At 40.9% G+C, this 23,447-nt stretch overlaps 1 protein-coding gene across 1 annotated transcript; it reads right to left on the reverse strand.

Moving 5' to 3' along the window:
* Window positions 1-4,430: 4,430 nt before the first annotated feature.
* Window positions 4,431-23,241, reverse strand: LOC139200457 (myelin protein zero-like protein 2). The gene is made up of 5 exons (XM_070829759.1): window positions 23,011-23,241; window positions 8,764-8,933; window positions 8,238-8,448; window positions 7,134-7,305; window positions 4,431-5,678 (listed from the first exon to the last, which is right to left on the reverse strand). The coding sequence occupies exons 1-5, from the start codon at window positions 23,063-23,065 to the stop codon at window positions 5,522-5,524; spliced, it is 765 nt and encodes a 254-aa protein (XP_070685860.1). The 5' UTR covers window positions 23,066-23,241; the 3' UTR covers window positions 4,431-5,521.
* Window positions 23,242-23,447: the final 206 nt, after the last annotated feature.

Below are 23,447 nucleotides of genomic sequence, written 5' to 3' on the forward strand. Positions count from 1 at the left end.
TTTCACTCTGGTGTAATACTTTATCTCTCCTCAACATGTTTATCCAGAGTCCCTTTGATGTTTTTGTATGCCTTTATTTGGTGTGGATTGTCAGCTACATCCTTAAATCCATCTGCCAGGAGCGTTTCCTCCATTCCGACAACAGAGATTCTGTAGTTATGTTGCATAACCTCGTTTAATTTCATGACACATCAGAGGATATCAAATGAGAGCAGCATCCTCTACTGCTCTGGGCCTTTTTTCCCCTCAACTATGTGCCCCGATCAGATTCAGTGTTTGACAGTGTTCGATATGTTGCACATTTAAACAATGTTTTTTTCATATTCTGTATTGTAAATATTTGATATTATATCATATGTATGTTTCTTGACTTTCTTATTTCAACAATATACCAAAGTAAATCCCTTGTATGTAAAAGCTTACTTAACAATAAACCTGACTGATTTACTGACAGAATTACTTATGAACTTAAGAACGTGTAGGAACCTGCTCCAAAAAATAGGGGGCAGCATTTTCAGGTACGGGCCCTGTTTTGATCCATTGATTTAACACTAAAATTCAAAAGGGCTGACTTCCCATCTGGTTTAGGTCATGGCCCCAAGAGATTTTTTTTTAAGTCTAGGGGTGTTACCAGGGTCTATTAAGTTTGGTACATGTAGGTGAATTGTAGCATGAGGATTACTCCGTTGAAATGTTGTCGAGGATGCTGTCGAGCCACCTTGCCACACCCTATCACACAAACCACATCAGATTACATATGTCAGGCCTCCTGATGTGTGTGCCTGATTTGGCGAGTTTAAAAGCATGCTAAACTCCCTGTTTTGTGGTGAACAATACGTGATAGCATTTGATGATGCTATGTCTTGAGACTTTTCTGACCAAATTTGGGACGGATACAGTTAACCAGCTGGAGGGAGTGCATCAAAGTATAAAACATGTCATTTCCTGTTGCCAGGAGGTGGCGCTATGACTAGACTTCAAAATAGCCCTGTAGAAGCCTTCAGGACAGTTTGGGGCAGATTTGACCAATCATATTCCAGTTGCAAACCACTTTGTGTTTCATGGCAAAACATGGAAATTTGACTCGTCGCAATGCTTGTTAACAGACGAGAGGAAACCGGACAGCTTTGAACAACTTTGCACTGTTAATGTCTTTTCTACACAGTGACCAAATTTGAGGAGGATCTGATTAACTTGTTCAGACTAGTTTGTAAAGGTACAATCCCTTAAAATCGCCAGAAATACACAAAAATGTGAAAATTTTTCAAAAATGGCTGACATCCTGTTGACTGACATGGTTTCGGCCAAGGCACCATAAGACTTTTTTTTTAAGTCTGGATATGATGCACATACCTTTCAAATTTCACACATGTGTGTCAAACCATAAAGAGAGGCTTATTTTTTGGCACTATAGACCCATTTGGCCATACCCATGTCAAAGACCCACAAAATATAAAATTTTTCATCACGTCTCATGCAAAGTGTAACTCAAATATGCATGACTTGCATTACAATAGGGCCCTAGCACTGCTTGGTACTCCGGCCAAAAAATTATATACATTTATACCCATGTACATGCCCATATACACCCAGGAAATAATTCTGTAGTGCATTTTTTGAATTTGCATGTGGATGAATAGAAACAGCACCAATGGGATAGTAATGATATTATCATCTGAGAAACATTGTCCATGAACTTTGACTACATTTGAGCACCAGCATCATACACTAACTATATAAAGGGAAAAGTAGCGTTGTCATGGAAATTACTCTGTGAATCACTGTATAACCATCTTCTAATTTACCACAGAATAACTTAAAAATGTATTCCAATGAGAAAGGGCCAGAACAGAGAGATTTAGGTAAGCCTTATAGAGATTGAATTTACATAGAGTTATGTCTCTGAAAGCCCTGATGTATCATTGTTTGCCTTTAGAAAGAGATCCAGCAGTTTCTTCACAGGCTCATGCTCTTACCTGGCTGTACTTTGTGTTTATGTTCGGTTTCTTGCAAAATCCAAATTCATTGCAAATGTCTGTGGATGTCCTCCCTGAGATAAACCTGTCGAGAGTGAGGCACAGGACTCCTTTTCCCAGCATCCATTCACAATTACAACGTTTGCATTGTAACAGTTAACAATATTATGTAACAGTTCCCACGCTGGGGCAGGGATACTGCTTCCTTTTTTCAATAGATGCTGAGTTACAGGACTTACCCGGGGGATATTCATGACTTCTGCGTTCCACAGTGCTATATTGTGTTAACTATATTATATAATCTGCTTGAGTTTAATACAGACTCACCATCTTCCATTGGAAGATAAAATCTCTGCCTCAAACCTGGGTACCCCCCCCCCACACACACACACACACACACACCATTACATTGTGTTGCGTATTGTGTGTGTGCAGACAGGCTCTCTCTGTCTGCTTATAGTAGAGTGGTCTCGGTTTCAGCTGAAATCTTCCCAGTCACAATGACGGCTCTCACCACTTACTTGCTTTCTGGCAACTTTGCTTAACAAGAGACCTGTTCTTCTGTTGTCAACACTGGAGGGAACTAATAAAGGTGAGTTAAATTGTTGGGGTCACACAGTGTATGTAACCATTATCCTCTAGCCAAAAAAATGTGAGAGTCCTTTGCTCTTTTCATCAGTTTATATGCACTCCATGCACTGAATGATTGATGGAAAGTTGTATCTGCTACACTTCAATACACTCAATGTGTTTTAAAGGTTTCACATACAGAGAAACTTTTCTCAGGGCTTTCACAAATACATAAGTACAGCACTATTAGTCATTACAATACTCCATACATACTCCATACAATACACTGAGGAGAGGCATACAACTGGCTCTTCACATTTAGCTTGAATGGATTAACTCTAGTGTTTAAGTGGGTGTGTGTGTGTATAGGGACAGGCGAAGAACTACAGTTCATTCAGTCTTGTAGCTACATACCAGTGAGGTGACTTGTTTTGCCTTTCCTCCACCTGTGCCAAGCCTATGTTTTAGTGCGTGTAAAAGGAATTTCATACATCTCCGCATGTGTGCCAGGTACAAGCCATCCTGAGGTGTGGAATGCAGAAAAGAGCGAGAGAAAGAGAAGTGAAGCAAGACAGAAACCAAGTGGGAGAGTTGAGTGAGTGAGGAAAACAGATATAACTGTGACAGACATAAACTCTCATTTCTACTAGCCAAAGCGAAACGAGTGTTGCAGTAATGAAGATATTCTGGTGGGGAATGGCTTATCAATTGAGTCATGAACAAGGAATGGTTGGAACACTTCTCCCAGGAGTTTGGTTCGCATTCCATGCTGTCACCCTGTAGACATATCAGTAAAACTGATAATTGTTTCTGCAACTTTTCTGTCTGCGGACTGAAAGAGAATTTCCCCAGTGTGGGATAAATAAAGTCTCTCTTATCTTTTCTTAGATGTTGATACACAGAAATCTGGGGTCATTTAGATAATTCTTCAGTCAGTGATTGTATTTGGTAATGTGCCAAAACCATCATCAGGAGGACGTCTACAAAATCCTAATTCAAGTCGACTTTATGTGACTGTCGCATTGATGACAATACTATTAATGCTTTGTTCTTACTGCAGCAGCCTGGTTTCAGATCTGGCCTGTTGACCTTCACTGCATATCATCCCCCCTCTCTCTTTGTTGTCTTTCTTATATTGTGCTGTCAAACAAAACACTAAAAATGCAAAAGATAATCAATAAAGATAAAATAAAACATGAACAAACTGACTTATAAAACAAGCCTTAATGTCCACACTAGTTCAGTTCAACATTAGCGGTCTTTCTCTCCATGCAAATGTGAACATTTAGATATAGATGTAGATTTAGATACACAGACTCACATCTACCCCGTCCCTCTTTTTTGTGCGACTCAATCCTGCTCTGCCCCCAACTACACACTCACACACACACACACACACACACACAAACACACACACATACTTCAGGTCTGTCAGTCAGTAACTAAAGCTGCACCCACAGGAATAGACTTTGATCAATGCACACAAATACCCCCACACTAACACAGACACACACACACACACACAATACAAAGTAACATATTCATAGTCATGTTCAGTCTGATCCAACAAACAAGCAAATACAGGCTGAAGTCACAGAGGCAGGCATAAGCATCTTGGACCTGTAACAGATTAAACAATGCCTCACTACAGTAATGCTTACAGGTAAACAAGTGAAGAGCTCAGCATACAGACGCACCATAAACACACAACTGGAGGTAGTGTATTATAGATAATGATGCATAATAAATGATAATAATAAGATTCCCCTCCTACATAATAGATAAGTTCTATCAAATCTTGCCACGTTGTATGCTATGATTTGTTTTATGGACCAACACTGTCTGCTCAGATCCCCTTGGTGCAACCAAATATACATGACGCAATTCGGTCAAAGGTATTTTTATTAGAAAATCTTTCTTATAAAAGCTCTATAATAAACACAAATGGTGATATACTTCAAAACATGATAAAATACTTGCGGTATCATCTAAAAAAATAGGAAAAAATACAAATCTATGATCATATTGCTCAGTATTATATCACAAATACAAACTTCTGTCATTAAGGGGAAGAAAGACAGGTATTACAATCAACAGTTAGTAGAAGTGACGCATTCGCAGTTGCATGGAGAGAAAACGGGCTCGAAAAGGACATTTTTCAATCAAAGGGTTTTCAGATCTGACTTTGCGCTCCCACACAAGACTCAGAACAGGTACGAGCATGCAATTGCCCAATAAATGATGAAGTATTTAGCCTTCAGGCTCAATGACAGCAACAACACATTTATGCTTTTTTATCCATGTAATCTGATGTGGCATAAACCCCTCATCCTACAACTGGATTATAAAACTGCTTTTAACAAGTGGTCTGAGACTGGTAGTGTTATGGCTGTCTGAAATGCAAGACCTACATTTTCCCCAATATGTGTGAAATACGGCTAATCACGACAGAAAACACTTAATTCTGACTACTTTTAAGATGCATGTTCCAGCTGATTTTGGTATTGATGTCCCACACCTAAAAAGATCCATGTTTAAAACAACAACAACAGTTATTAAATGGACCGTTTTCCCCTTCATGACAGTCGCCAAGCCAGCTTCAGGATTACCTCTCACTTCTTAAGCCCTGCAGGTTTTACTCCAACATTTCTTCCCTCGTGAACATTTTCAAACTGTCTCGAAAGTAAAGTTACTATACTTTTGATCCCATTTTAAAGCCTAGATCTTCATCAAAAGCATGGCTCTAGTCTTTGTTCTTATTTGGAAACTTTCAAACAGAGCTTTCTTTCTGTTTTCCTCTCCTTCTTGAACAATGTGCTTGTTTTTTTGGCACAGCAGCAGCAGCAGCGCTCTCCTCATCTGGTCTTCTGTCAGCAGAAATGTGGAAAGTAATCCATGGGTGCCATCTAGGCATCCGTCCAGCAAGTTTCCCAGCTAGCTACAGTGTTTCTGTCTCTCCGTCTGTCCACACCTCCTCAGTCGGAGTCATCACCATCTTCCTCATCTGAGCTCGGGCCCTCCTCCTCTGAGGAGCTCGGGTCTTTGGTGCTGGCCTCTGAGATCATGCCGTCTGAACTGTCAATCTCTATGGACATCTCTGATACGTAGAGGTGGACAGCCCTCGATGGGTGGCTGGGACACACGTACACACAGAGGGACAGGGAGACATGCACCAAAGGGGAGGTAAGAGCAACATATCTATGTGCATAAGTCACTCACACAATGAGGACAGGGCAAAGACAGGCTGACAACCCAAACACAGCAGCAGGGACAAAGGGTTAGAATCATACGGGGTTAAATTGTCGAAAGCTGAGAGCGGAGGTTGGATCAAAATCTCTGTTTATACATCTGCATCAGATTGGGGTAAAATATTTTCTTTCTTTGCCAAGTTTCTCAATGAAAGTCTGAATAACCAACCAATAAGACAGCAAGGTTGTCAACTTTTCCTTGAGAGGTTTGGGTTTTCAAGTCTTGTGCATACAGCAAGTTATCACAGTTTTGATGGTGACCAGGCGCCTATTACAGAGAGATCTGAAAACCCCAAAGAGAAAGTCCAACATGCCCGGAAAAAAAGATGTTATTGACAAAACAGTTCTTGTTCAAAACAGACAATTGGCCATCAGAGAGGCTCAGAAGATGCCACTGCCATTTGGTCAATGAAATTTACTAGTTGATATTGCATTTAATTAAGTGCTGGTAAGGTTTTTTACAAAAGTATGTCTGTTTCCAACAAGTGCTGCCCATCAGGTTTTGATTATTTGATAGCACCATTATTATTTCTGCAGGATTCTCAACATTAGACTAATAACGCCACTGAATCTCAGAAAAGTACAGCAATATGATTTCAGTAGTGAAGCGTAACAGAAATGTTCACCAGCATCCTCCTGTGGATTTAGAACCACAGCAAAGTCGATCAGACAGCTGAAATTTGGAACCATTGAAATCAGGGTTAATGTAACTTTTGTATGGGGTTTCGTCATGTTTCCCATCATCTGGTAATTATAAAAATTCAATAGAAGCTTGGAAAGTGCTCATTCATTGTTCCACAGTTTCAATTGTTTGTTGAAATAATATATCAAACATGTGTTTTTTTCTGCATTGGTATTTTGGGGTTTGAAACGTATTAGTGGGGAAGTAAACAGCAGGGATACACCATTGTTCTACCTCTACATCATCAAAACATTAACTCTAAACAGGAAATGTGTTTGCAAGCCCATTTAGCTCAACAGGAAAAGATGAACTGATAAAACAGTTGTTTCTCTCCAGAAATGAAAGGCACATGGTGATATAAAAGATGCACAGCAGACACTGAAGTGTTTTATCGATAGCTTTCTACAGAAAGACATATTCTTAATGTATCTGTGGTTAATGAAAACTGTCCATGAACTGGTCCAGATTTGGGATCCAAAGACTGTAGTCGGAGAGGAAGGTGGAAGTGAAGCATCCAGTAGGAAAAAAGGCCCAGGAAGGAGCACCACAAGCCCCAATCCCCACAGTCAGACAGAGAGCGAGAGAAGAAGCGCGTGATTCTTCTGTTCCTCTCTCTATCCCCCTCTCCTTCTCCCTCTGTCTTTCTCTTGGTCTTACCACACGGTGGGGTCTTTTCTGTCTTTGCGGGGAGCCTCTTCATGCCCTTCCAGTTGTCTCTGTGTCCTCTTCTTGCACCGCCTGCAGGAAACAATGATGATGAGGAGGATGACGACAGCAGCGATACCACCACCGATGGCCAACGCCAGAAGGAGAAGTTCGGAGAAAGAGGCTGTAGGTTAGAGGAGAACACAAGAATGTTATATAATATCTAATGCTGCTCATGTGGGAATTCTTGAATCCTTAATTTTGAATTCCTGAATCGTTGGGTCTCTCTCTAATTAAAGAGTTTGCTCTAGACCTGCTCTTTATGTAAAGCATCTTGAGATAACGCTGTTGCGAATTGGCGCTATATAAATAAAGATTGATTGATTGATTGATTGATTGAAGAATGCAGACTGAGTGTTTGAGCGACTTTACAGTGCATTTGTAAATGTCTGCTGTTACTACAAAATCACATCTTCATTTTTAGACATGTTAATAGTGTGGCTCTAAGGAAGGTCAAGTCAGTCTGCCGGTCAGTCTTCATCACTTTAACAGGTTGACAAGTCTGGCTTTTAGTGAAATGTCTTTGACAACTATTAGATGACTTGCCAAGATGTTTGGAACAAATATTCATGGTCCCTGGAGGTTGAATCCTAACAACTTTGATGATCACCTGATTTTCCCTCTAGCACCACCATGAGGTTCACATTTGTGAACCTATTAGTTGGATTGCCATGAAACTTTGTTTAAACTAACTATTATAATAATGAATCCTATTGAGATATTGATTCCCTGGCATTTCCTGTGGTGCCTGCAGTAAGTTTAAGTCTTCCCTTATCCTGTGAATACCCCAGCAATTGCTAAATGGATTGGTACTACATAGCCATGGTTCCCAGAGAATGCGTCCAAATGACTGAGGTTGAAATTTGTGGTTTTGAGTGAAATGTCTCACTGACTGACTATTGGATGGAGGCAAATGATACATACTGTAGAATCATGTCCTGCACAGGATTATTTGTTATTATTTGAAAGCACAGAAACTGAGAGTAAAATATCCACTTAATACCTCTCGTAATCAGAAAGCATTCTGTAATTTTGTCTGAACATTAAACTGCTGACCTGTGGTGACCACTCTGAGTCGAATCTCTCCAACTGTGCCATGGACATCCGGTGGGTTCTTGACCTGGCAGGTGTAAGTGCCGTTGTAGGTGAACTTGACCTGTTGAATTATGATGGAGGCATCACGGCCCATGATGTCTCCGGCCCAAACGACACGTTTCCTGAAAATGCCATCTACAGGAGGATACGGTCGCTGCTGGTAGTGGAACACCTAAAAGTGGAAATTGAGGGGGTACATTTGTTTGGAGCAATAATGGGTTTGATTGGTTAGATTGTCATAGATACAAAGTCATACTAGCCTTTCTTACAGAGAAAGACAGACAAGACATAAACCCAGACCTGCTAATTCTTTTATTTCTATTCTCAATATGCTCACACACACACAGGCTGTCTTGGGTGCTCTGGAGGTATGACTCACCGACTCCTCTCTCAGTCTGCTGAGGGGGTGGATGCTCCCTGACATAATGAAGGAAGTTTGAGGTTTGATCACATTTTCACGCCAACACACACAGTCACACACACTCACCGACTCTTCTCGACCTGGCTTGAGGGGTCTGAAGGTCCAGGAGATGACAATGGAGGTGGGGTTGATGGGAGAGGAACTGTGGAATGTGCACTTCAGACGAACATCCGTTCCGTTGACGGCCTCCATGTCCGAAGATGTGTATATACGCATCCCGCTGACCTGCAGCACGCCTGCAACATCCAAACATAAGGCACAACAGCAAAGTTTACTTCAAAAGCAAAATCAATATTAGGCATATGTGTGAAAGACACACATAAACATGTACAATAATACAATGCAAAAGATGCAGTAAATTCCTGCCTTGTGAGTAATAACAGTGAACCAAGTGACCCTTCATCTGCCTACGCAGCGCTGCTGCAAGAAAAATCTTTAACTCAAAGATGTCACTATAACTATATTGGATACATATAGTATATCATACTATACTCTGAAATCTCACATTGTTATTAGAAGAGTAGATCTGTGATTAGTGAGCGAACTTCCCTCTGACATCTGTTTCATTACGTCATGAAGGTCCAAACTGATTTCAGTCGTGAAGGCCAAATCTGTGACACTTGATGAATATTAGCCACTTTGGCTACACTACAGCAGCTGAGAGAAGGCTGACATTGGCAGTCTGCTGCATATTATATGGGTATGGACTGTATCAATCTTTACATTACAGAATGTGAGAAACCTCTTAGATGGAAAATTAATGGGCTAGGGGAACGGAGAGGAATATCAGGAACGATATGGCTCTTCCACATGATGGATGGAGCTCCCCAGAATGGAGTTAGTGCTGACACACACACACACACACACACACACACACACACACACACATATGCATGCACTGGCTCAAACAGAAACATGCTTAGTGCTGACTTTCTGCTTGGCAGCAGGTCAACATTACATCAGGCACCAGCCAATCAAATCTCCCAGAGATTGCAGACTCTTGTTTGTTGAAGCAGATGCAACTTTATTCTAAAGCAAGGCAGTGAGCATATGTGTATGAGTCAATGTCTCCAAGGAAGTTTAAGTTCAGGCTGTCTGGTTCAAATCACCTATCTATTTATAGAGAGAGCTCTCTCTATATATACTAACAATATCAGGAGCCGTGTATAGCCTTATTAAAGTGAACGCCCAAGCACATAGCAAACGGTGTGTAGCACGTAGCCACAGTAAGCTTGTCCTGACGTCATGCACCCACTCCACATGAGGACCCTGGAGAACAAGTCAAAAACTTGATGAGAACTCTATCAGAGACACTTTAAGATGGAAGAAGAGCTGTCTGTGTCTCCATGGATCACCTGTGTGCTTGTGTCAACCCAAACATACATTTTTTACATGAGATACTTCATATAGATGCAAGTAGGTAAGCATCCAATTTATACTGTTCTTCAGATGTAAAAATGGTTGCAGCAGTTGCACATGAATTATATTATAAAGATGTAAATGGATTCTAAACCAAAAAAAGATCTAGTCTGGAATTAAAAATCTGAATTAAGTGACTTGAGGAGTTGAGTTGAATGTCAATATAAGGCTCCAGACATAGAAATAAGAAAAGTCCAGGAAGGCAAATTGAGCCACAGTTACCTCTGTATTATCAAGTGAGTATTAAGGCAGGAGCAAGCTGGGTAAATGTCAGCAGAGGCTCGGCTCCTCGGGCAGTGTGTTCTGTACTTTATCAGGCTGGAGAGAGTTTCCTGTCGACTGGGATGAGAGAGTGGGGCGACCAGACGGCCCCTGCACAGCACTAAACAGACAGGCTTCTCTCTCATCACTGGGCCCTGACAGCGCCTAATGTGTTTTAAATGAGCTTGATGAAACCTGGGAGGAGTGGGTACGAGAGAGCAATACAGGCAGAGTACACACTGCAAGAAATGTCTGAAAATGTCTGAAAATCATCAGGTTTTTTTTAAGGCTTAAAATTGTATATCAGGTCTTTTTAGGAGACTCTGAATGGCATTATTCTTAAATGAAAAAAGATCTAATAACCAACAGTAACAGCAACACAACAGGTTTTTCACATTATATCATCAATTTGCTGCTTAAGTAAAAAGAGATGTTACTACAGTTTGGTTTGCACTGTAATCAGTGCCCCACTGGCTTAGTACTTTTTGCTTGTACTGACAAAAATAAGACTTTAACTTTTTATATCGGAGAATAGTGCTCTGAAGGTTGAATGGGAATAAGCCTTGTCTGCCACCTTTCTCTTGTTACCTCCTTTACCTGGCAGTGGAAACACTTAAAGTTAGAAGATTAAACTGCCAGTGTTTAGGAGGATATTCATTAGGCAGATAACATCAGTGCTGGCTGTATCAGCACAGCCAGTAATGACTCCCTCCTTGGTTCGAATACAAGTGTGTGTGTGTGTGTGTGTGTGTGTGTGTGTGTGTGTGTGTGTGTGCGTGCAGCAGACCAATGGGATTTTTCCACTGGATTTTGGATTATGGCAGAAAATCAGCTCTGTTCATGGTACTTACACAATTTGTTCAACAAGATGATGTTCACAAATGAACCTGATTTTTGAAGAGTAAATGCAGTCACTACAAGTATTACGCTACCATTAGGCTATAAACTAACTACACCACTGTTGCATGACTTCAACATTCCCAACAGTAAGCCACACTGCAATTTGTAAAAACTACAGTTCTAAAAGAATACAAACTGATAGATCTACAAGATGGAAAGTTTGAATTAGAATAGTTTGCAAGAGTTGAATAGTATGAATATAAACACGACTAGAGTTTGTAAAAGCATACTAGTGATTTGAATTGTGCCATGAATTACATATAATCATCCCTACTGTATGTTGAGTGACTACCACTCCTGCTATCAAGTACAAGTGTCTTAATCCCAACTAAGAATATAGATGCCATGAAATGTAATACATTTGAGGTATCCAAAAGATCAATCGTAGTGACCCCATTCATCTAGCACCAAAACGTGGTTGACATATTTGGTTTTGAATGAAATATCATATGAAGTATCATCTAATACTTTGGTTCGTGACCAAACATCTGCAAGATTAATGATATTCCCACCAGTTTGAGCTGTACAATGCATCCTGTGTTAATCATTAAATGATAGCATGCTAAAATGCTAAAGGAACACAGGAAACATGGTATACCAAACAACAACATTTTCACATTTTCACATTGTCATTGTGAGTACATGTTAGCACGGTGACTTTAGCATTTAGCCCAAAGCACTGATAGCATAGCTGTAAACTCTCAGTCTGGTTTGCACAAAGGGGTACATTTCTGTAATAGCTTTCATCAAATCAGTAATCAAGGTTAAGATAGAGGTTAAATCCCTCTATTTCTACATCATTATTCCAGAGAATATGGTGCACACGGGAGATTAGCAGAGCAGTACAGTGGAATGCCTATTCTCCTCTACCGAATTGTTCAAAAACTTATGCTGAGATGATTCCTCGTGCTTCATTTATCAGGAGAGGAAGCGGGTCCTTGAGGCCGTAACACCTCATTTCAAATGTCTTCCCTTAACCAATCTATTTACGGTACACGAATTTAAATAAGCATTGCTAATCTCCTTTCAACAACATGAACGTGAAACACTCTACAAGTACACCGTCCTTTGACGCAAGCTGCGTTGATTAAGAATTAAGGTTAATTAGGGCTTTTTGAAGGCAAAATGGGCTTTAGCAGAATGACAGAACCGTTGGAGCTATGTGCAATGCCCTGATTGCAGTACTAATTTGTCTCTGTGGCTACAAAGTACATGACCATTATTTAATTGGTCATTAGCAGGCACTAAGTCCTGAGGAGGATGCATGCCATTACATGACTGAAGACATTACGAGCACAAAATTTAGTTAATTTAGAGAAAGAGAGAAGATAGAGCAAGGATAAACAAGCAGAAATGAGACAGTAAGTAAGCTCAAGTGGCGAACAAGAGCAGGATGACTGCGTAGATGAAGGAGTAAGGCTGCGTTGATGGAGCTAGAGGATAACAAAATGATGAAAAATGTATTCTTCTACATAATTGCAGTCTGGAAGGAGGAGATAAGATAATGTTGTTTGTTTGCTTGCTTGTTTGTCAGTCGATTCTTCTACTATGGCATGTCTCTCTGTCCGGTCTAAGTTGTTCACTTGTTTATGTCTGAACATCCTGTCCAGCCAGTGTTGACCACACCCAGCATCCAGCGACAGAGAGAGAGAGAGAGAGAGAGCTTTCATGGCTTATTAAGATGGAGTTATGTAAGGCAGGGCCAGAGTGCAGACAATTATGAATTTATCCTAATTATGTTTCAAAAATAGCTGACATTGCCTGGCATCCTGTTACTACAGATTCTACCCAAAAGGAGTTTGTATAAATTCTTCTTGTAAATGTAACTAGGTGTATGTGAGTAGGTGATATTCATTTATATTAATGATTGAAAATAAATATTTCTAATCCTTTTGGTTAGGCCTGTCTCTAAACAAGAGGAAAAGAAAATTAAAATGCACATCATTTAAATTATTAAAGAATTTTGTCTCTACTCCACATTTCCCTCATTAAAGTAATGACATGCTGCGAAACATGAAGGAGATATATTGCAGTTTTTACTGGTAATTAAAAATTTGAGTCTTTTCTGTGAAGTGTGCTGTCTGATTGCTTGAGCTTAAAACTATTATATTGGGCAATTAAAGACTTTCACACATGTGATGTTACCAAAGGTTAGCGTCTTATCTGACACACACTTCTGGAGAAAGTGTGTGTGAATGTTAGTATATTTTTGTCAACCTAAACTCCCGATGTTTCTATTTTTGAACAAATATAGCATTTGGTATAGTGTGTGTGTGTGTGTGTGTGTGTGTGTGCGCGCACATCAGGTGTGGTGTCTCTTAGAGGCTCACCGTTGGCACACACACACATTCTACATTAAATATACCATTGTTGGCATGAGTCCATAACGTCTGTCAATATATCCAATATACCACAATAAAATGAACTTACTGAACCTTTAATACACTTTATTCTACCTGTCAACACTACTTGCTACAAACTGCACTGGTCCACTGGCTTGTCTTAAACCAAGAGGGCAAACACTTTCATCTACTGTAAAATAATCAAACCGAGCCCACTTGTGTGTGATTAGGTTCGCCTGGCTTGGCAGGCATCCCAAGATTGTGCAAAAGCCTTCCAAAGAGGCAGAAGAAATATCAAGTAGTGTTTGACCTGCCCATATTTCACTCCGCAGGCTGGTTTTAACTAACCTCCACAATGCTTTATGGGGTCTTAGTCTCACATTGCTAGACACACTATAGTGTATCTATGCGTGTATGTCATTTTTATTCTGCTATAGCTGAAACTAATTTGACCCTTCACTTAGTCCCACCCCTCAGACGCAGACTGGCCAATCACAGCATAGCTCCAGCCAGCTCGGACCAGGGTCGGACAACTGTGCAGCTGTGCTCCATAGACTCTAATTCAGTTGTTTCAAATTTTATTCATTTTCAGGTTGGTTTTGCGGAATTCAAGCTTGTCGTGGTTAAATGTTGTGCCTGGGACATGTGTAGTAGTGAAACTTGTTGCCTGAAGAGGCTGACAGGGGACATACATTTCTAGTTATCGCGATAACATTAGCAGAGTAGCATTACAGCACATTAATCATTAACTTACATTAACTTTAGCACTTCTACGCTAACACTAGCTGCTGAAGTTGTACTGAATGTATAGGTTACACATACCTGAGGCATGCTCATGTGGGGATTCTTGAATCCTTAATTCTGAATTCTTGAATCGTTGGTTCTCTCTATTAATTTAAGAGTTTGGTCTAGACCTGCTCTTTATGGAAAGCGCATTGATTGATTGACTGATTTGCATGCTGGTTTTGCTTTTTTTTTGTAATAGCGAATGAAGACCTATACTGTTTTATAGGAACAGAGATGCTCCTTCAAGCCAAAGCCAAAGCCAAAGCTTTGCAGACTTTCAGCTTTGTATCATTATACTGTGAGTATAAATTATGCAAATAAACAATGTTTAACTTTTGAGCTCCCTGCTCACCCTCATAGCAGACATTTCCCGGCCCTGGGGCTGTTGTTCAATTGGATAACAGACAATAAACATAAAACGAATAACTGTTATTTTACAGTTTACTGTTACTGTGTTATACAATTGAAAAACAGCCCAAGAGTCAGTAAATGTTCGCCAGATGATGCGGGCAATGAGCAGGGAGCTCTGGGTGCAGGCAGCACAGAGGTTCAACTTTGTTCATTTAATGTTACATATGCTACCCACCTTATATCATACAAGGCCAGTTGTTTCCCTCTTGTGTCATTGTCTTCTGTCTTGATTGCCAGGTGATGCGATATTTCACTTTTACGCTATGATCTGTAACACTAGGCTTTAGCTTCTATCTTCATCTTGCTCACCTGTTTTCACTGCGTACTGTAGAGCTATCTGTTTCTGCTGACAATAAGGGGGCAGGGCTTAGTGAGGGGTCAACAGGGGGCTTTTTCGCACTTATCAGAATCATAGAATATACATAAGAAGTGAACGTGGCCACCATGACCTCATCCATTGGTTTGTGGACTGCTGTTTTGAAGCCTCAAGCTGTCGATTTTCAAAATCACCATCTTGATATTGGAGCTAGAAGTAAGACATTAGGTTCTTCCCCCGCCTCTGATTGGTTAGGCTAAGGCACAAGCTAGGCCTGGTTTATCGTCTGTTTTACTCTGAATGGGAACATTATTTATAAATGATCATGATGCTGTATTGAAGAAGACATGAAACTAAAGACCATAAACTCATTAGGAAAGAGTTTACTGAGGTAATAAATCCAGTGAGAGTCATTTTTTCTACAATTCCATCCAGCCATACCATTAGAAAGAATCCATGTTTAAGGCAATTCCACACTGGCTTCACATTTCACGCCCATACGCTACATTCACTTCTCATATAGTCTGTGATCAGAGCTGACTGTTTACCCCGTCCGTACACTCCTGTAAAAAGGTCTTAGGTGTGCTCTTGGCGGCTACATACACGTATACTACATACACGATATCAGGTGAAATGGTAGATGAGGAAGCCAAATTTCCTCACATCCCAAAAAAGAGCAGGACAGAATTCTAATATTATTATAGAATATATCATTATACACTGTTGCCCATAAAGTTGGAATAATTGTTCAATACCCCCAATTTTGTCAAAGCCTGAATACACAGTTAATTGTTAATTGTGGTTTAAGTTTCACTGTGATACATTTGGAAGAGTTTGATCAATGAAGTTGAGAAGATATACACTTTATTTATCAAGAATAAATAACATTGTCACAATCATTTCATAAGAGGTAAAAAATATTTTATTCCAACTTTATGGGCAACAGTGTATAATATTATGATATGCTCCTTGAAAATAACTCTCCCTAGCTAGTTATCCGGACATGTTAACACTAGCAGCTGATGTTAGAGCAGATAAACACACTGTTTAATCCATTCCTGACACATATGTTATCATTTTTTTGGTTGTGGAAAGATAAAAACAAAGACAGCACCCTCTGTAGTGCACTCAGAAAGTGTATAGTTCTGCCAAGGCTGAACAACAGTACATGAACTTATGTTAAAAATAGTCAATTCTTACTTGGAACATAACGTAAGTTTTAAGATATCCTGCTAACAAACACACACAACTGTCTCATCAGAGTTAACCGTTCTTTTTAGTTACTATTACCAAGTGTGGCCAAAACCTTAGTATTTTTACACCATCCTGGGTGTGTTTCACACAGCAGAGAGGCATGCTTGGTATACTGAACTTTGTTCATAACTGCTCAGTAAACATTCTCTGGTATTCTAAATATTTCTTTGAATATCTGAAAAACAGTCGGCAGAATGAACAAACCACGTCTGCCTTGAACAATCCCAATCTTTGTCAAATGTTTTCGTGTTGGCTTATGGCTTGAGGGCTTGTTGATGTAGTTGCTCATAAATATACAGATTTATAAAGAGAAAAGCGGAAGCAGAGGGAACATAGTTGTTTTTTGTCTAAAGTATAATAATATCCACGATCAGATAGACAGTGCATGATAATACCCACATACCATGGGAATACCACAAAGTTATTTATGAGACGGGTGTGGGTGGTGCTGGGATATAGAACTTTAAATGGCCTGCCTAATCAGTTTGAGTTGGAATGTAAAGGATTATATTGTGCGTCTGAAGTTACTAGGTAGAAAATGCAGCTATAATTTTAAATGAAAATAAAATTGACCATTTAATTCATTTCCCTCCAAGTTCCACCTGCTGTTTGCTGTGAATCACAAGCTCGCAGAGTTAGTGTCACGCACTTTGCCCCAGTGACTGAGGGAGACTCAAGGAGAAACATTTGTAGGTCCAGGAAGGGCCGAGATTAAAGATAAAAAAAAACAACAGAGTCACGCCCCAGCCACCCCTCCCTCCCTCCCTCCTCTGATAAATAACGAACAATCCCTTACCAATCACTGGTTTAAGAGGTGTTTCCTTTACAGTATACACCATACAACTGGTCTTTCCATTTGCCAAGAGGATGTTAAGTCTTCCTGGACTTTATGAGAGGGGAAGGTACGCTGTAGGAGAAATCAAGCAGTTGGCACAACTCTTGAAATGAGGAAGTTGGTTTCATTACATTATTTCCTAATGTGTGTGTTTGAGCCTTTCCTTTCTTCACGATGGCTCATGAAGAAAGAGACCACGGGAGGAAACCCGAGTCTTTGTTGACCAGGCTTTGGAGGAAACACTTAGGACAGGACCAAACACACAAAGAGCTCAGTGGATTACAAAGAGTCTCTTCTCTCCTTTGTGAGAGATTTCACAAGGCCAGGTTAGTTTTCTTTCTTGAACAAGGCCCGTCTTTCATGCAGGGCCGGAGTAAGGGCTGGAAATAGCAGGTTCAGGTAACAGCGTGTTCGTAAAGGAGGGCGGAGTTGTGGGAGAGGGTGAGTGTTGAATGGTTAAATGGGAGGGAAACGCTGAGATGGACACAACTTTGTGTGTTTGTACTGTATTGTACATGTTCTTTTCACAGGTGTCTGTTCATTCCAATCACTCAATGAACGTGCAGTTGTGCCAAAACAAACAATTACAATGTAAGGGATGTGAGTTTGGGGATGGCGTCTTCGACATGACAGTTCCCCAGTGCACAGAGCCAGATCCATAAAGAAATGCTTTCCTTACTTGCTGTACAAGAACTTGTCCGGTCTGCATTAGAGCCTTGACCTCACTCCAGCACCTTCAGAAAGCTTTATCGCCCAACATCAGTGACCGACCTCACTGATGCTCTTATGGTTGACTGGGAGCCTTCCAAGAAGGTTGAGGGCTTAACAAAGTAGATTAATGCACATGGTTTTTGAAATGACACGTGCAGCTATGACATAGGTAACCACATACCTGTGGCCATGCCATGTATGATAAAAGTCAACACATGCACATACCAGAGCGTAAGTGCTACCTGTCTTTTTCGTCTCTCAGAACTATGTTTGGCCCTTATCTGTAAAACTCACTGCTTTTCTGTTTCTGTCCCTTCACACACTTCCTACAGATTCCTTTGTGAATCAGACATTTGGTGGGACGTTCTGTTTTCTTTCATTCACAATGACCATCCTTAAGTATAAAATACATCCCTGCCAGAGAGATGGACCAGACACTGGGTGTTTGGAACAGCAAATCTAAAAGCTTTAATTAAGTTGATCTACCTTTCTTTGTATGAAAATCTCATAAATTGCATCCGCTTTTAACCCTACAGATGCATGAGCTGTGCCAAACTTTAGCTACAACAAAGTGTTTAAATGTACTCTACAGGTCAGTCCAAATACAGACCAAGCATCAATCTCTTTCAAACACTTTCTTTCTCTCTTTTTCGCTCCCCCCCATCCTGCTTCCTCCCGGCCAATTGTAATTCATCAGGCGGTAGTGTCCAGAGGAAACATGCAGTGGGTGAGCAAGGATAAGAGTTTAATCCATCAAACCTCTTCCACTACCACCTAGCAGCTGACTCAACAACTTCTCCACAGGATTACAAACTCCTGAGGGGGGGATCCAACTTGTATGCTTTGATTCAACACACCCCACAGGCTTTTGTTAGAAGGTTAGTCCAACCCTCAACAGACAGCCCTAGTTTAGCGTTTTTACTACAAGGCATGACTAGCCATAAGTATCCTACAGTGAGATGTATCAGTGTGGATTCCGTCCCACTGTGGCTTCCACCTCTGCTTCTGAGCAGATTAATTAGTCAGCCACTGACAATATATACACAGATCACATCTGTAGACGAGGTACAGACCTCTGCTCTTTGCTTTTTGTCTGAATGTATCCTCTGTAGACATCCGGAGCAACAATACTGTCGCCTCTCTGCTAAAGTGCTGCACGCGCTACGCCTCAGAATGTAGACACAGCATTGTGTGGTTTGCTGCTTCAGTTTGGCTTTGATGTGACCAAACTTTGTGATCTAGCATTTTAGCTTCAATCCAAAATTGTCATTCTTTGCCCCAGCGGCAGCCATTCAGCAAAAGTCATGCTTTAAAGTATAAGAAAATAGCTGAAATGGCTTGAGATGTGTTACAAACTTGGGAATGAAAGATTAGTAACTAAAAAGTCAGGATATCTTGTCCTCTGCTGCATTCATTTTGAACATTCTTTTGAAAATAGTTCCTTTTGAGTCAACACATTTCATGAAAGATGAATGAATGAATGAATTACTCAATTGGGTAGCCACTTTAATTGATAGTAAGACCAAAAATAGACAAGGGCTAAAACAACGTAGAATTCAACTTGTAGTAAATTACATATCTTTGTATCCCTTCCTCATGTAGTTATAAGCAAGGACACAAAGTCGCTGGCATCTAACTGCCATGCTATTTTTGTGCCGGAGCCAGCCTGATCTCACACCGAAACCAAAAATCCACTATATATGTCAATCACATGAGCTAAATGAGAGTTTTGGGAAATATTCAAGAGTCCAAGTGTCACCAAACTCTTGCATCCTGTCTGTCAACTTGTCCATCCACTAGCCACACTCCCTCTCTCCTCAACTTACACTCTCATTCATTTAAATTGCAGAGTACAGTGTCAGACAGGTAATGGGCACAACCAGATAAGTAGCTGCCTCTGCTACTCTTTCAATATAGAGTTTTGTAAGTCAGCTTTTAAATAACAATGGCTGGATGTAGACCTGCACATACCTGTACATACCAAACATACCTGTAGATACCAAAGTCATTGCTAGTCATCGGAAACAAAGAGAAGAAAATTTAGACTGTACATTTTCCTGGAAAAATTCTATCATCACGACTGCTCTGCATTTAATAACAAATATTTAACTAATGGCAGCTGATAATGAAATGACCCTTGGCTTTCTGCAGATCAGATGAGTCAGAGAGAACTGTTGACATTCCATGGAAACAGTTCATTTATTCCATATCTGGTAAACCTAATGGAGGTGTTGCTTTAACTGGATGATTTACTTGTTTACCGTGACCCTAAACAGTTTTGAGATGAGCAACCAGCCAACGATGTAAGAATGTGGCTACACTAAGAGAAACCCGTGTTCACAAATATTAGTATTTGGGTTTGTACAGATTCAGATGAACATTGGACACGTGTGTGTATGTGTGTGCACTTGGACGAACCTGCTAAGACTTCAGTGAGAAATGGATTTCAAATCCCTGTTTACACTTGGAGCCAAAGTGCCTTGTCTTCGTACTCAAACAGTTCACAGATGCGCCCGAAGCCTAATTTGGGGATCGGTGTGTTCTTGCGTGTGAACATGTCATTGTCAACTCAACACACCTCCAGGCAATCCCATCAAGCACACACAACAGCCAGATGTCCTCCTAGGTGTGTCAACACAGTGCAACATGTCTCAAAAGCCTCAGCGATGTTTTGTTAACTGACTGAATTGTGAAGAGATTAGAGACGGTGTGGCAGAGGGATAACTGTTATATCTCAGTAACACACACAAGAGGCTGCTTCTCTTTTGTAAACCTGATGGACTTAAACCGATGCCTAAACAACCCGGTAGGCTGTGTGTGTGTGAGAGTCTGCTAAACCTGTAAATCAGGACAGGTTGCCACACATCCGCCCCGGAGCATTTCAGGTTTCTGCTTAAGGAAGATCGCGTCATCGGAAGTTATAAATGAACTATTGCAAAATAGAAAAACAAAAAAGACAAGAAAACGTCAAAAAACGCTAAGAAAAGACTTTTGGTCTCATGTCTGTGTATGGTCAGGACTAAATTGGCCCAAGTTGTTAAAACTAATTTAGTGTTTGTTTTCAGTGTTTCATTTGTGTGCCACTAAGGCTGCTGTGGCTTAGAAGTACAGCGGGTTGTCCACCAATCATATGATCGGCGGTCCGATCCCCGGCTACTCCAGTCGTGTCAAAGTGTCCTTGAGCGAGACATTGTACCATCAATTGCTCCCCAAGCTTTAGGTGTGTGAAGCTCCTGATGACAGGGCAACTCAAACGAAAAGAACATGAGATTGTGGTTGAGACGGCTTTTATTTAGTAAAGTGACCAGACAATTGATTGAATTTTTCTGACAAGTCAGTTCTAAAATATCATAGAACTAAAATGGGTCCAGCAAAATCAACATTTTGCACTAATATTGTTTTATCCTTTTAGGATATATGACAAGATACTTAACTGTTCCTGAAAACTGTGCAGAAAAAAAAAAGTGGCAGTATATGTGTTTGGTGTGATCAGATATTTTGCTTTTATTGCACCTAAGGTAGTGGTAGACTGTGCTGTGCCCCCACCTCCATGAGACTCATGAAACCTCACAAAAGTCTAAATCTGGCAATGATCACATCTGTTAGAAAGCAAGTTTGCTTGTGTGTTTGCGCACAAACAGCTCCCAAAAGACAAACACATGCCAAACACATTTTTATAAGATACGCAAAGGAGTAGTGCATTTATGTTTGAAAGTGATGAAGTATTTTCACCACTGCAACACTATGATTAAGTTCTTTGCAGCAAGTCTGCAAATGAATACTAACTGTCTGTGATCAGTGTGATGCATGTCAAAACAGCCGAGGGCTGATGGGTAAACGTGTGTAAATCTGTGCACCTAAAGACATGAGTGATGGTAAGAGAGAGCGTCAGAATTATTTCACACGCATAATTGCAATTTCATACCATGCGTGTCTCATGAAAATGTGCCGAGTCTGCTGGCTTGTTTCATCATGCTATGCTGTTTTGCCAACACAATAAACCCAAAGGCAATGGAAGTGATTACAGCGTAACAGACATGAGAACTGAGATTCTGCTGAGCTGTAATCAGTTCCAAGATGCTTTTCTTCTGTTATTTGATTATCTGTCCCTCTCTATCCACACAGTACATTCAGTCATCCTCCTGCTCTGTTCGTGACTGTGTTGTGACTGATCTGCAGGCACAGGCTCCTTGTAAACATAAGCAGCTTGCTACAATAGTGAATCCCTGCATTTGGCAGTGGATGGACATATTCAGTCAATATAATCCACTTAAGTGGGATGGGCGCAGATTACTTCAAGGTTAAGTAACCTGAATGAACCGCCACTGAGAAGCCAATGCCTGATATTAAAACGTGCTCCATTAGCAGTGTCATTACAGCATTTGGATGTGAGCTTTTACACCAACAGAACACACTCTGGTGGTGTTTATGTCCACAGATGTGTGTACATGATCCTGTGTGACATCCTGGACCCCCTTGTGCGGAAGGCAAGTGGACTTTTCCGTGGCCACTTCACGGTCTTTGTGAAAACCCTGAATGCTATAACTACATTATCAGAAGTTGCCCCCGCTATGGCTGTTTTGTGGCTTTCACAGGAACCCTTGAGCGCAGCTGCGCTTCCCAATGACGCACGACATGCGCTCAAAGACGAAGGTTAGGAGTCCCTGCGGAGCTTTCACTAATGGACAGACTATTAGGGGCTTTTTTTCCTCTTTATTTTGAAACTCTATTGACAGAAGCTACAAGAGGCATCCTGTTATGTCTTAAGATCACTCCTGGGATGAGAGAAAACACTGTAAACTTTCTGGAAAACCCAGATACCACTGGTACACGACCGGACAGATACAGGCTAGTTTATACTGTATAATTCTAATGTCCTAAGGAGGAAATACAATGATGATGATGAACAATGATATTGGTTGATTTAAAAAATAGATATATTAGAAAATGAAAACAGTGGATAAGTCACGCTTGACCTTATGATGCCCAATAAGAATCAGCTGCTGAACAGCAGCCAGCATGAACTCAATATAATCATTTCACTCGGTTCAAACACTCACACGAAGCCGCGGTCTCACCTGAAGCTGCGAGTCCAGACAGCACGGTGAGGAAATAGAGCCCTTTCCCACACATTGGATGGACGGCAGGCTGTTCGATGGACAAGAGACCGGGAGTCAGTTGACCCGCTGAGACCCCTCCGACTCACTGAGGCAGGAGAAGCCGGCCGACAAGTCTGTGAATGCCCCTGCAGACGAGGGAAAAAGACACGAAGTTACGGTGTGTCCTCTCCTCCACCTTGTCTCTCTAAAGACGTGTCCCAACTCGCTGCTGCCCTCATACATTTCAGTTCTGCACCCTCCCACCACATTTTCGGGCGGAGTTACTAAGTCATCCACTCGCCTCGCTGCGCCTTATCTCTCCCTCGCAGATTGTTGGTGGTCACCCAACCTGTTCTGATGCTGCGTAAAACGCGTTTGCCACCAACACTGCTGAGCAAACACGTGTCCATAACAGT

This window comes from Pempheris klunzingeri, chromosome 4 (genome assembly GCF_042242105.1).
Source record: "Pempheris klunzingeri isolate RE-2024b chromosome 4, fPemKlu1.hap1, whole genome shotgun sequence".
NCBI lineage: Eukaryota > Metazoa > Chordata > Actinopteri > Acropomatiformes > Pempheridae > Pempheris > Pempheris klunzingeri.

What these genes read in the sequence shown, in the direction of transcription:
- LOC139200457 (XM_070829759.1), bottom strand. Translation starts at nt 23,065, where the DNA reads ATGTGTGGGAAAGGGCTCTATTTCCTCACCGTGCTGTCTGGACTCGCA. An exon ending in AGCCAGGTCGAGAAGAGTCG is followed by an intron (nt 8,449 to 8,763) that starts GTGAGTGTGTGT and finishes TTCCACTTTTAG; the next exon opens with GTGTTCCACTACCAGCAGCG. An exon ending in AGAAAAGACCCCACCGTGTG is followed by an intron (nt 5,679 to 7,133) that starts GTAAGACCAAGA and finishes CGTGTGTCCCAG; the next exon opens with CCACCCATCGAGGGCTGTCC.